This window comes from Motacilla alba, chromosome 5 (assembly GCF_015832195.1).
Source record: "Motacilla alba alba isolate MOTALB_02 chromosome 5, Motacilla_alba_V1.0_pri, whole genome shotgun sequence".
Lineage (NCBI taxonomy): Eukaryota > Metazoa > Chordata > Aves > Passeriformes > Motacillidae > Motacilla > Motacilla alba.
In genome coordinates this window covers 39,623,459-39,636,724 of record NC_052020.1, presented here as the reverse complement: position 1 = coordinate 39,636,724, position 13,266 = coordinate 39,623,459, and the positions used below count along the sequence as shown (strand labels likewise).

At 40.1% G+C, this 13,266-nt stretch overlaps 1 protein-coding gene across 16 annotated transcripts in view; it reads right to left on the bottom strand.

The window, feature by feature from the left end:
- Nucleotides 1–892: 892 nt before the first annotated feature.
- The window catches only part of TTLL5 (tubulin tyrosine ligase like 5), a 126,960-nt gene continuing 114,586 nt past the window's right edge, over nucleotides 893–13,266 (bottom strand). For 11 of the 16 annotated variants that reach the window (XM_038139871.1, XM_038139865.1, XM_038139870.1 and 8 more), the window contains one exon: nucleotides 5,393–9,710. In XM_038139871.1, the coding sequence (XP_037995799.1) occupies nucleotides 9,637–9,710 (74 nt within the window). In that variant the 3' untranslated portion in view covers nucleotides 5,393–9,636. Of the gene's footprint in view, nucleotides 5,347–5,391; nucleotides 9,711–13,266 lie in introns of those variants that run through there. The other 5 variants (XR_005257284.1, XM_038139868.1, XM_038139880.1 and 2 more) reach the window with 3 other exon arrangements.

Sequence of the window (13,266 nt, the reverse complement as noted above, 5' to 3'; positions counted from 1 at the left end):
CTCCTTTTCAAAGAGGGCCAATAAAATCCTTTTTTGGTAAGTTAAAAGAGCAGACTCCTCAGGGCAGACTTGGTGTTACTTGTCACCTTCAGTTCAGTGGAGTTGTCTCTTGCATTACAACTGCAGAGGAAGACTCAGAATCCAACAATTTTGAGATCAGCCTGCATTTCCTAACTACTCATCTCTAAGTCAGCAGGGAAACTTCATTCTTTGGAAAGGGACAGCAGTGTTCTAAAGTGGAAAGGGACAAGTTACCAGGTTCATTAAGACATGCTGTGGTTGTGGACATTCACCTTGAAGGTGCTCTGCACTCAAGCTCTTTGGAAAACAAAGATGGCAAGAAGCAAAATGTGTATGAATAAGATAACTTAAAAGCTTCAGTTAGTGGAAAGGTTTTTTTCCATATTTACACAATTAACCATTTACAAGGATTATATTATGGATGACTTCCATATAGCAATCGACTTTCGTCCAAAATCTCCATTTGTCTAGAGGTGGATCTTGGTATCCCTTATGTGCTTTTAAAAGTTTCATCATTCTGAAAACCTCTGCAATATATAGTGCCCAGCCAGGTGAAAGCATACACAAGTTGCATGTGACAACTTGGCATATGTCAGCAAACAGACACTTTTCTTGAGAAAACTCAAGGATCACCGGATGAATTCTGATGGAACATGCCATTGTCACAAAAGTAGCTTTGTCCTGGCCAGTAGTCTGTACTGCAACTGTCAAAATAAAAAACCCATACAAAGACAGACTGCAAGACCACCTAGCCTAGCTCTTGTTGGACAGAGGTCAACAGCCCATGCCTGATGCATAAGTTAAAAACTGGAACAGCCCATTGTGAGACTTCCCCAGAATAGTAATTTGAAAAATCTTAGAAACTTCCTGGTTTTCAGTTTTAACATTTAATATGCCCTAACAGATTACTTTTTCATGGATTTGTCTACTTGTCTTTTCAAACCACACACTCTTTTTTTTGTATTCACATCTTGTAACAAGAAATTCCATAGGTCAAGTACATACTGCGGAAAAAAAGTTGCTATCTGCCCCCACTTTCTTTATTTTTTTTCTTTGAAACTTGTAGATGTTAGTTTCATTTGATGCTCCTACTTCTAGTGGGCATGACTGTGAACTATTGCTCCTTTTTCAACTTCTCCCTTACTCATCTCTTTTCCAATTAACCACTTTCTGCATGAAGAAAATGATGAATGCTAAGCCACTGGTATAAGCAATCTCAGTTCTATAAAGTTAAATAAGGTTCTCCTGATGTTTGGTGTAAACAAGGATGTCTCAGTTCTAGAAGAAAAAAAAGCCCAGCCCCAGATTTAAGTAAAGCTCAGAAGCTTCTTTGGGAAAGAAACTTATGACAGAACCATAAGAATAATGTGTTCAGAAAGGAAATGATTTGAAGAGGATTAATCAGCCACTTACTGCAACCAAAAAAATCCAACTATTTATACACCAGCAAATAATCCATTCAGATTCAGTGAGCCCAGGATTATCAGCAAATATAGAACTGACTGAGATAAAAAGTCTTTGGCAGTTTTATCAAGTAAACTTCAAAAAATAAAATGGGAGACAGACTACTTTTGTTTCCAGCAAATAATCCAAAATTACAGGAAGTGTTGTATTACTACAAGGTACAGGTCTTAGAGAATGCATGCTGAGAATCCAAGTCTGCTCTGTAAAGTCATCAGTACATCAATGAGCTGCTCAGGAAAAGAAGAATGGTCTAGCACTGCCAGCCATGCAACTCCATGCACATGGAGAGTAGCTGTTATGAGGAAAAGGCACAGCACTGAGATTCCTACAAGTAAACAAAGGTCTTGATACCAAAACTTCCTTCCACAATGTAGAATCAATATCAGAGATACATCTGTTGACCTTGCAGGCATCATAGTAAGGAGCATTTGCAAGAAATCATGATTGTCCAAAAAAATACCTAGTCTTGAGAATAGAAATTTCAGTATATCTTGCTGGCATCCAAGACTAAGTGGTTTGTCTAGGGTCACAACATGATCTTCCCATTGATGGCACTCATATGCCTTGTGAGGCTGTTTTAAAGGTCAAGATAAAACATGCTAAAAGGAAACTTGATACTTCACATATTGAGCACAAGTCAGCTCTTCTGGAAAGGAGGGAATTTAATAACCCTGCCCTTAATTTTTATGTCGTGGTATGCTCATCACCCAAACACAGCACAAATGCTGTATGAACTCATTAGCTCAGCCTCCAGGACTCTGATGTGCACATTACTGCTTTCAAACCTAACAAGCCTGATTCTCTGTCATTAGAACAGGCTCTGTAAGTCAGAAGTGATAGCAACATCACAGAAGAGGGGGATCCTTTGATTACTTTATTCACCGTCACCACTGAGATGCTGAATGATTGCTGGGGCTTTCTATTAGTAATTGTCTTGCAGTGAAGAAGGACACTTCTGATGGAACCATTGATGAATACAGAGAAAAAATAAACCACACTTGAGGAACACATATAACTGTACTCCCCTTGTGCAACTATTATATATCCAAAATGGTTACTATTCTACTTCCCTCCCTTGTAGTAGGAAACAGTTCCTGTAAAATGCCTTCTCTCCCAAGACGGGTGGGAAACAGTCCTATGCTTCCCCACTGAATCTCTTAACTGCAGCACTAAGAGGCTTATGGAAAGGGACAGACACGGAGGTAGCAGAGCTGCAAAAAGACAGAATACATGTTACCCTTCAGTACACAGTACCCACCATGCACAAAGACATATGGACTCCAGGCTGAAGAATACAGGGGGTGGAAAAAATAAGAGGCTGGAATCGCAGAATTTGTTCCTGATTCTCTATTGCACATGTTCCCAGTGTATCAGCATTTGTGTTCAGAGATGGGATCAGCAGATGCTCAAGACAAAGGAATACTGCTATGTCATTTGATGCTCTGGCTGAGCACATCCTGAGAATAAACAGGAATTAACGGTCTAGGTGTTCGGCTTCAGGCAAAGGACCAGTCTTGATACTCCTGGGTTGTGTTTTTTATTTGTCAGAAGCAGGAGAAAAATTTTCTCAGGCAAAAGAATGCAAGTCCTCACTGCTCCTGACAAAATTCATCCCTTCAAAATAAGGGTCTTAGACTGCACTGTGCATTTTCCTGAATATTTAAAAAATCTCAGAGATAGGACATTTAATATACTGCTACTAAGTCATCACAGTTACAGATGTGGGGGTTGGCTACATCTAACATGCAATACAAAGAAGTTCAGGAAAACTGTCTGTAACCAAGTTCAAATCATTATCCCAAAATGAGTGGGTACAAGACTGGCAAAGCTGACAAAACAATTCACCTGTGTTCATAATAAGCCAGCCCTAATTGGTAATTTTCTTGACAAATATGTAAGAACATTGCTTCTGACAATTATTCCTATAAGAGAATCACCTTTCCTGAGCTAATGAAATCTTTATCCTACAAACCTCTCTACAGTTTTCAGCAGCAGCGGTGATAACCTGAACAAACAAACTAGAAAACAAAAGCAGAGATGAGAGGTCCGTAAGGATGTATATCCTACAGCTACTCAATCCTGCACATAAAACCCAGTGGAATAAGGATAACTCAGATCCTTTGGGAGGAAGAAAGGAATGGACTTGTTATTTACTGAAGCTCAATCTTACATGGAAATAGCCAATACCAAGCATAGCAGAATAGGCTGTGAGAAGACAGACCTGAAGTCCTGAAGCCCACAGCTGCTAAGAATGTGCACATGTCTGAAGTAACAACTTCTGCAACTAAACTTTCACTAATCGTGAGCCAACAAAAATGTGAAGAAAATGAACGTGATCATGACTGTCTAATGGAAATGAAAGATAAGCTAAGGAAGGGAACAGCTGTATCAGAGAGCTGCACTTCAGACAAGTGAAGTATTCAGTGTGTCACATGTGTGAATGTACCAGAAACAGAAAAATGCATGTTCTGTCCTATTAATTCATGCCTGAAGTGAGTGATGGTGAAACTAATAAGGTATGAACATAATTATTTAACCTTCTCACAATTTGTCTGGTCTTGAGTGACAGAAAATATGTAGAATTCAAGAGTGAACATGAACATAATAATTTCAAGAGAAAACACCTTCCCTCTCTGACACAGTTCCTTTTGTCAGTCCTTTGGGTTGATCACTATCTACTTGTCAACATATTTGAATGATCTCTTAACACTGACTATACAAACTACAAAAGACAAGGGAAAGTGGAGTAAGAAAAGAGATGAAACAGGATGTTGAATCCAATCTCTGGAGACTCTGATACAAGCAATAGAACACTTTTTACCTTTGAGAACTATCAATCACATCCCTTGTTGTTGGACAAGGCAGATGTTGCAAAATACTAAATTTTCCTTTAACTTGGCACCAACAAAGAGCCAGAGCTGAAGCTGCTTCCTGTTCATTTTAAGGATGGATGGATCTTCTCCCCAATACAATTTCCAGCTGCTGACATTGTTTTCTAACACAAGCAATCTAATTTTCATAATACTAGGCAAATTTTAACTGGAGTGCTTCAGCAAGACACTATTGCAACTGATAAGAGCCACCTGGGCCTTAGGGTTCAAGCCTGGGTCTGAAAACATCAGCCAATTTAAAACGTTTACAAAGTCTAAACAAACAGAAATCAAAATACAAAATAAGCCACACAGAATACAAGTATCTTACGAGACAAAGACAGATTCAAAATCCTCTTCAGTATAACAATGGCAAATATTTTAGGCGTGTGAATTAGTAAGTGAAATTATAACCAAAACAAACAAATGAAATTACTTTATTTAAACTGTTAATTTCTATGGCTCTGTGCCAAAATTCAAGATGGCAACCAACACAGACATCTCCAGTCGCATGTTTTAATATTTTTCTCTGCTGATGGTTGCCATGTGATGAAAGCATGGAATCTTGGCGATTACCAGACTAGAACAGATTGAAATGGCCGAGCAAGTGAGACTTTCTGTTCAAACCTGGACTTTCGGAAGAACAGCTGCAGGAAAGATCTCTTGTCTTACACAAAGATCTCACAGTTAGTGATCAGGAAGAAATGGAGGGAAGGGATAAAGACTCAGCAGCAGAAGCCCTCAGAAGCATTCATTCATCTCAGCCTGCAGGTGTATCACCACAATCTGCTTTCACAGATGTTTAGATACTCTTTTCAGTGGGTTGTTCTCTCACCAAGGCTCCTCTTCTCTCTTTTTTGCCTGATATGGGAATGTGATGGTGTGAAGTCACTGCTGCACTGCTGCTGTTTCTTCCTTTGTCCCATACTTGAAGCAACTCTTGGGATTCCTCACCTGGAGTTCTGCATTAATCCTTCTCTGCGAGCAGAAGCTGGGAAAAAAACCAAAGTTTTTTTTACTCAAAGATTTTGAGTAATCATGGAGGACTGTTTTGTGGGCAAAACTGATGCACTGCTGATTTGCACTGCTCTGCAAATCTCAGACATTCACCTGAAACCTGGGTCTCCCTATTACACAACTTCTCTGCCACAATAGATGAGACCACAGACCAGTATAACAAAACCTAACTTAGTAAGCTACTGTGTGAAAAAGTACTCTTGGTATTCCTTTCGAGCACCAGAATACCTTCTTCACTCTTGCTTCTGACTCACGTGACTCATCTCTTCACATGCACCCTCCTCTAAATCCTTCTCCCACATCAATATGCTTTATCTCTTTCTTTGGGTCTTTTACTCATTTGCTTGCATGGGAGTCTAGTTTCCCACTCCAACACATGCTGAGGACCTTGCTGCAGGAGAGCTAGGTGTGTGAAAGGTTGATCTTTAAAAAGAAACAAATTTGGAAGATGGAATTTGCCCCCCGCCCCCTCCCAATTATTATAAAGATACAGCTTTGACTTCTACATACTGCAGCATTTTACTATTTAGGCACATTATGGGAAAACGTCAATGTCATCTTCACTTCTTTTACTTAAACATCCATAGACAGCCGTTTAAAAAGAAAAAACCAAAACACTTAGAAATGTACCAAGTTTATTTTGGACAGTTTGCATTTTACATCTAATCTAGTAGGTGAAGCTTATCCTGTGTATTTGGCACATCAGCTTGCTCCTAAACATGAGTGACATTTGTTGAGAGATGTTTATTAAAAATATTGCTATATTTAAAGAAAATACACTCCCTCTCCTTGAAAGTCCAGCATACAGCCAAACATCACAAAGCACAGAGGATCTGGAAAGATGTTTAGAAAGTGGAATTGCCAGCCATGTCACCACACAGAAAATGTGAAAACTGAATCAGGAAGCAAACTGTCAACCATGTGCATTAAGACGGGATACCAGTTCAGAAATGTATCCCTTGGCAATATGCTAAAATTAAGGAAACAAAGGCCCATGAGAGAAGGCAGCCATCTTCAATCTCATTTTCCTGTTTTGAAGATGTTTGAGCCTTCCTATTCCTACAGAAACGCAGAGCATAGTTTGTCTTTTCACACAAACTGAGCTAAAATCACTTTCCTTGAGTTCTTGTGTATTCTTGTACCTTGAGGACTCAGCACAGAGAGGGGCATTCCTATGTCTGCAAGTAAATATGCATGTTCCTATCAAGAATGGAACTCATTGCCAATTCAGTAATTTCATAAATATGAATATATATAATGCTCTGAAGTTTTTCAAAGCTATTGGTGAGCATTCCACCTCCTTGCAGTTGAGTATTTGGAGGTTCTGGTTGAGTAGTGGGAACAGAAAAAGAGCTCACTGCTGACAGAAGCCAACATTAAGGATTGATTCTCTCCAGTGATAAAGAGTCATTGTAGTGAATCACCACACACAACAGCATGAGCCTCCTTTACTCTCTGCCTGCCATGAGGTGTCAAAGTATCTGCCCATGTCTGTCCGCATGTTTACATACTATTATGTCACCCATGACTGCACCTCAAAAACTCAGAACAGTCACAGGGGGAAGAAAAGGATGACCTCCCTTTTATGGATATGATTCTGAGTCACAAGAAAATCAAAGGAGTTGCATGAAGTCATTTAAGAGGTATCTGCACACTAAAATTCACTGCCATATAGACTTTCCCAGCACAGATGTACATGGCCTTGCTCACAAACCAGCACCTAATCTAGTGTGCTTCCAAGCTGCAGGAATAAGACAGAAACAAGCACAAGGCTGGGTGACAGTACTGGGTCAGGAGCCCATGCTAATACTTTTTACAGCTAGTTTGGACTGTTTCATCTTACCCGCGGAAAGTTTGTGGGAGAACTGAGCAGCTTTACTGAAGTCTCCTGAATCTAGTGTCGAAAGCAGGAACTTTCTTTCTCCCTGAAAAGCTAAGATTATCCTAGAAATTCAGATTTTTTTAACCCCAGAGTGAATTTCTGATCTTAGAATGATGCCCAGCATTCTCTTGATAATACATAGTATAACTAAGAAAGGCAATAAATAAATGGGGTTTATTTATATCCATAGGTGACTGACACTAGCGAGCCAGGACAGCTGACAACAGAAAGCCAGCCTTCCCTCCCCCATATTTTGGGCACAATTTCAACCTGACTTGTTGGACCATGCAGGCAAGGGAAAGCAGCAGTTACAAGTCATGAAAATTTTCTTGGGGGGGGTGGGGAGATGTGGGCGTCTGAGTGTATGTGGGGAGTGTGATGTATACACACAACTGTATTCCAGAGAAGTCTTCCTGCATAAAAAAGCAGCAAGCAGACTCACTGACAAGTAGAGAAATACCAGTGGAAGTCAGCACAAGCCTTCCTGCTCCCCATGTTAAAGACACTTACCACACACTCATCCCAACTGCTAATGCCCTTCTGTACTTGCCAGCTTTCTTTCTGATTTCTCTTACTCATCTCTCTACTCCCTGGTTCACTGTGGCTCCCTCTTCTCTGGCTCTTCCCCACATTTCATTTTGTAAGTTCGGATACACATTTTAGCCTATTCACACACATTTTGGCTTCTATTTTTAGCCTCAATAAAACAATGCCAGATTAAAACAAAATCCAATTTGGATGGGCAAAGTCATTCCCTCTATAGGTAGCTTAATGCCAAAAGACCAGATGTGAGACAGAAGCAGCCAAAATATTATATAACCTCTCCTGTGTGTTTGCACACCTGATATTGAAGGACATTTCCAACACAGCAAGGAACACAGGCAGCTCGCCATCACCTCACTACTGAGAACAAGCAATGCCCAAGCCTCCCATCAGGCAAAAATGCCAACTGCCTGCAATCATCACTTACCCTGCTTCTGAGTTTGTCAGAAGCAAAGGCTCCTAAAATTCAAGCTGAGTTCTAGTTCTTAGACAGGGAAGCTGACTCTAAAGACTGTTCTTTCCATTTTCTTCTGCTTTCTCAGGAAGAGTCCTGAGATGTGGAATGTCCTTTCAATGGCATGAGATCAGCAGCAACAGGAAAAAGCCCCTTCCTTTCACAAAAGAAAGGCAAAAGGTTGAGTAAAGATGTGAGGGGCAGGTTCCTCTCACAAGTTAAAGAATAGATGTCATTTCTAATGATTAGAAGTGAACACTGACCCTCAGTTCTATCTGAGAGGCGATGGCTGAGTTGGATATTATTATCTGAGAAAGGCCTGGAATGCTGCTTCTGGCAGCACTTTACACTCTGCTGAGACTTAATGAGACTTACATACACTTTTCTCAGAACTCAAACATAGTCATGTCCTGCTGATAACTTGTATCTATTTTAAAGGTACTGATTCAAAACATCAATATTTGCTCATTGTTAGTCATAAGATAATGGTTCCCTGCCCCTCCAAAGAGTAATAGGAAATGGGGTAAAAAGAAAGCCTCTTCACCATTCTCCTTTCCCTTCAGGCCCATCTGGTACTAGAGGCTTATGTGTCATTATCTGATCTGGGACTGACTGATCAACTAAAGAAGGGAGTGAAATTATTTTCCTCCCTTCCTGTGTGCTCTCTGTATAAAATTGTGGAAATCAGTAGGGTAAGAGAGAAATTATTCAGGATGTTTTTGTGATGCATAAAAAAACAATGGCTTTAGGAAGATAACTATAAGAACAAATGTGCAACTAAATATCCTCCATTGTAACTGATTCTTTGCCCTCCCAAAAAGGGAGGCACAATAGTAGGATTCAACTCAAGCCCAGCTTTCCAAAGTATGATAAAAGGGACTAATTCTGTTTCTCAATGGTCCTTTCTCTGCATGGAGACAGCATTACAGAGAGATACTGACAGAACTGCTGTTAACAAAAGCTATATGCAGGGCAAGAGACTGCACCACAAAAGTTTGATGCAAAGTGCTGGATTATCACACAGGAGCTCCCTCTTCAATGAACCACCCAGAGCTTCTCAGCCAGACAGGTGGTTCTGAGAGGATTTATGTGGAAGAGCTCATCACAACTCCATTCCTGGACTAGGATAAGTAATGAGGTGACATCAAAAGTTGCTCTTTTGTGTCATAAGATACCTTGTGCCTGGGTCTTCAAAGCAGTCTGAGGTAGAGGTTACTTGAGGTGCCCATTTGAAGGTCATCTTTTGAACTGAAGACCATTTGTGCAGTCAGTCACAGCAACAACACAGAGAACCAGGAGGGTGGCAAATGAAGACTGGAATTAACAGGATTACTGAGAAGGAGGAAGCGTACCAGCAATGTGCTGTGTAGAAACCTGAGTGATTTCTATTCCCAGCTGCTCCTGATGAAGGATTTGGACAGTGTGGTGAGACCAGCTGAAATCATAGTCAAGGTTCCTCCTGGGAATGTGGTAACAACATAAAAATAAACACATTGGTGTTCAACAATCTACTGCTTTCCAAGGCTGCAGGGAACCTGGCAGAAGCTGAGGAAGTCTGGACAAGGCTGGGCAGCTGGGAATTCCACCCCACTGTAACAAATGGCTGGAAGACTGACACAGGCCATGCACAGTGGTAACAGTACATATTACACCCCATCCCCACCCTTTCTGCTCCAAGAGAGTTGAGACATTCTCGTTGATAAAAGCATCTCCAAATTCCACACGATTTTTCTGTTTGTTTGTTTTGATCTGGCAAAAAATATGAAGTAATTGTATGTGTCTTGTTTATATGCCTGCTGTGTTTACTTGCCCTTTTTTTTCCTGGACCAGGACAATTTAGAAGCTTGTACATTTGCACACCTGCTAAAGGAATCTAAAGAGGCTGCATTTCAAGAATAATGTTCAAGCAGTGGGTAGGCAATAGCCAGTCAAGGCTTAGCACCTCCAATGCTAACTCTAATTTCAGATCTCCAGTAACAAGACATAATAACATGACCTTGTTTTGAAGGTCCATACAATAATCTTGGCTATAAAAAACTTCAAAAATACACAGTCTACTTGTAGATTTTCTGTAAAATGAAGAAAATCTGGAGCGTGCTAGATGGTGAGAAGAGTGAGTACAAAAGTGCTCATTTCTGTCACTAGTTTACAAGCAGGCTCCATTCATTGCTCCACACTGGACCACACTGCTTACACACCCATCAGATTTGGATGTCATTCAAACACTGCTCTCCACCTTAGCCTAAAGAAGGATATCACTAGAAAATTAAGAATAGCAGCCTGTCTTCTACATGGATTAGATCCAAACCATTTTATTAATCCCATGTTCTTCTAGTCTCTTTGCAGTTCAGGATGCAGTTTTAAGCCCTTACAGATGATAACACACTTTATTTCAAAGAGTTGCATACTTCCTGGACTTGGCATTCATGCAGATACGGGGGCAGGTGAATGTCTAAAATAAACAGACAACTGTTCATCACCCTGCAACTAAGCACAGCTACAGAACTGAGAATCATGGGAAATAAAATCCAGTCTATACCAACTAGCTCAAAAAGTTTCATCCTAGATTCGGACTGAGTTTTGACATTCACTTTCCGCATCAAGTATTCTCCAGAGAACTAAAATACAAATAAATTAGTTTTAGGCTCATGTATTTAACCAGACTATGTAGAGATCCAAGACTTTGCATGAATTAGCAGTCTTCACTGTCAAACTTGAAGTGCATATTATTAATTTTGACCTCCTCTAATTCTTAGGGTTTTTTTCTCCTCTCAGCAAGCACAGTGGAAAAGTTAAGTGAACATTAGTAATATAAACATCAGTACAATAAAACCGCATTACTGTTAATTAGTCTGATTATGGAAAGATGAAGGTCCTGTCAAGTTTGGAGCCATCAGTCTTGCACAGTTTTAATGATTCATGTTTGTAATTATATGGTTTATTAGTACATTATGTTTTTGTCATAGCAAAACAGAACCCCAGAGGTGTTCTGTCTTCTGAAGCTTTTAAAATAAAAATGTCAGAAACTCCAAAGAAGCTGGCAGCAAACGAAGGATAAAAGCCTAAAGAACACAGGCGTCATTCATACAGCAACTCAACAGTTGCTGTTAACCAAACCAAATAAAAAACAACTTGAGCATCTACTCTACAGCTGCACTGAGGAGTTAACTATACTTTCAGATTGTTCTTATCTCCAAACTTTTGTAAACAAGAGTCCAATTCAGGAATAGAGAAGCTGCTTAGGACTATGCTGTTACATTTTCATAAACTGCTCTTCATCCTCTGGTCTCCCCAAAACCTCCTTTGTGTTAGCATTTTCAAAAATGAAAAATAATCAACAGAAATAATTTCTAACTTCGAGATTGACACATAACTACAAAAATTCCTTGATATTTCTTGCGAGCTTGTTCAAAAGCTAAATTCTAGTGGAAAAATGACCTTTCTTTCTCCTAGATCTTCACTTTCTGGAGAAAACAAATTCACACACTTTTTACCTAATGCCACTAGAGAGGAAAGGAAAATAAACCAGCAAAACATGGCAAAACGTCTCCATACACCTTATATTTTTAAAACATATAGTAAAACAAAAATGACCAGCCTGACCATCATCTGAACTCAAGCACAGCCTCCATATACCAAGCACAGGCTCCTAAAGACAACATGGACCTGAACAACCAACTACAATACTTAGCGGTTACTCAGCAAGCTATACTCTGAAGAAGACTTTGAGAAGTGAACTGGTTCCTTAATTCAAAATCACCCTGTTTCAATAATAGTAACTGAATTGCTGAATTCCACAAAACAGGAAACAATCAGTGTCATGCTGAGGGACCCTCCAAGTAATACAGAAAAAAAAGCAATGTGATAATGGCTCTATTTTCAGAAACCCACTGAACACCAGCTGGGTGTTCAGTGAAAAGTCAGGTCACAAGCAATTTAAATGTTCCCTAGAGGTAGCAATTCTTAGTATTTCTTTATTAGAATAAATCCTGCTAAACTTCCACAAATTTTGCTAAGAACCTGTCTCTTCAAACACTACAAATAACCCCCATTTGCTATCTTTCACATTTAGATTCCTGTCTGTACAGAGTCATGAGGCTCTCTGCCTTCTCTCTCATTACACCAGTGACAGACAGCTCCCACAACTTCTGCCTCTCTGTGAAGTGAGGATGAGGCTACTTTCATTGTAGGGGTGGTTTGTTTCAGAACCCTGAGCTACCTTGCAGAAATGCTGACTTTTATTTTCCCTTTTATTTCAAAGGATCTGTTCTCAAGAATCTGAGCACACTGCACAACAGTGTCTACAGCTGCTATTTTACAATTGCAGCACTAACCACTACTGAACTGTCTTCTGGACAGTCTAGTTAAAAGTTTCCATACTGCCTGATTCTCTCTTCCATTGAGCAACATCCTGGCTTGAGGTAAGATCACTCGTGACACCTTTATTATGCTTCTTCACTGAGCACCATAACTATTCTCAGATAGGCTGTTAGAGGAGAAGGCCTATTCAAGCTTCTCACACATCTCTGAACATCTGTATGTGTTTATACCCAGGTTCTGCCTGGTTCCTCTTTTAAATCCGTAGCTTTTCACAGCCTTCTATCTTTAAATCCTTGCAGTTTATTCTGTGATTTGCTTTATGACTTGTGTGTCCAACCTCTCCAGTTGGCATCTAAGATACTCAATACATGTGAAACAGTAACCCCAAGTAAACTGCTGCTGAGGGGAAATCAGGGCCCTAGAGTAAGCAATCAATGGAGAGAGTGAAGAAGAAAAACAGCTGTTCCTGCAGCAAGGACTACTACTGCAGAGTAGTTTCTGAGACACAAACTGGGCACAACAGCCTCTGACACATACCAGTAGCTTGGTGCAAAGCTGAAGAAAATATCATTCCCCAGTTTCAAAGAACACACATCTTGCTCTGGTTAGTTTAATCACAGCAATATTTAGCACTGTTCTTGGAGCTATGAACCTCTTTTAGCAGCAAGGAAGCTTTGAGTGACCCACCCACCATG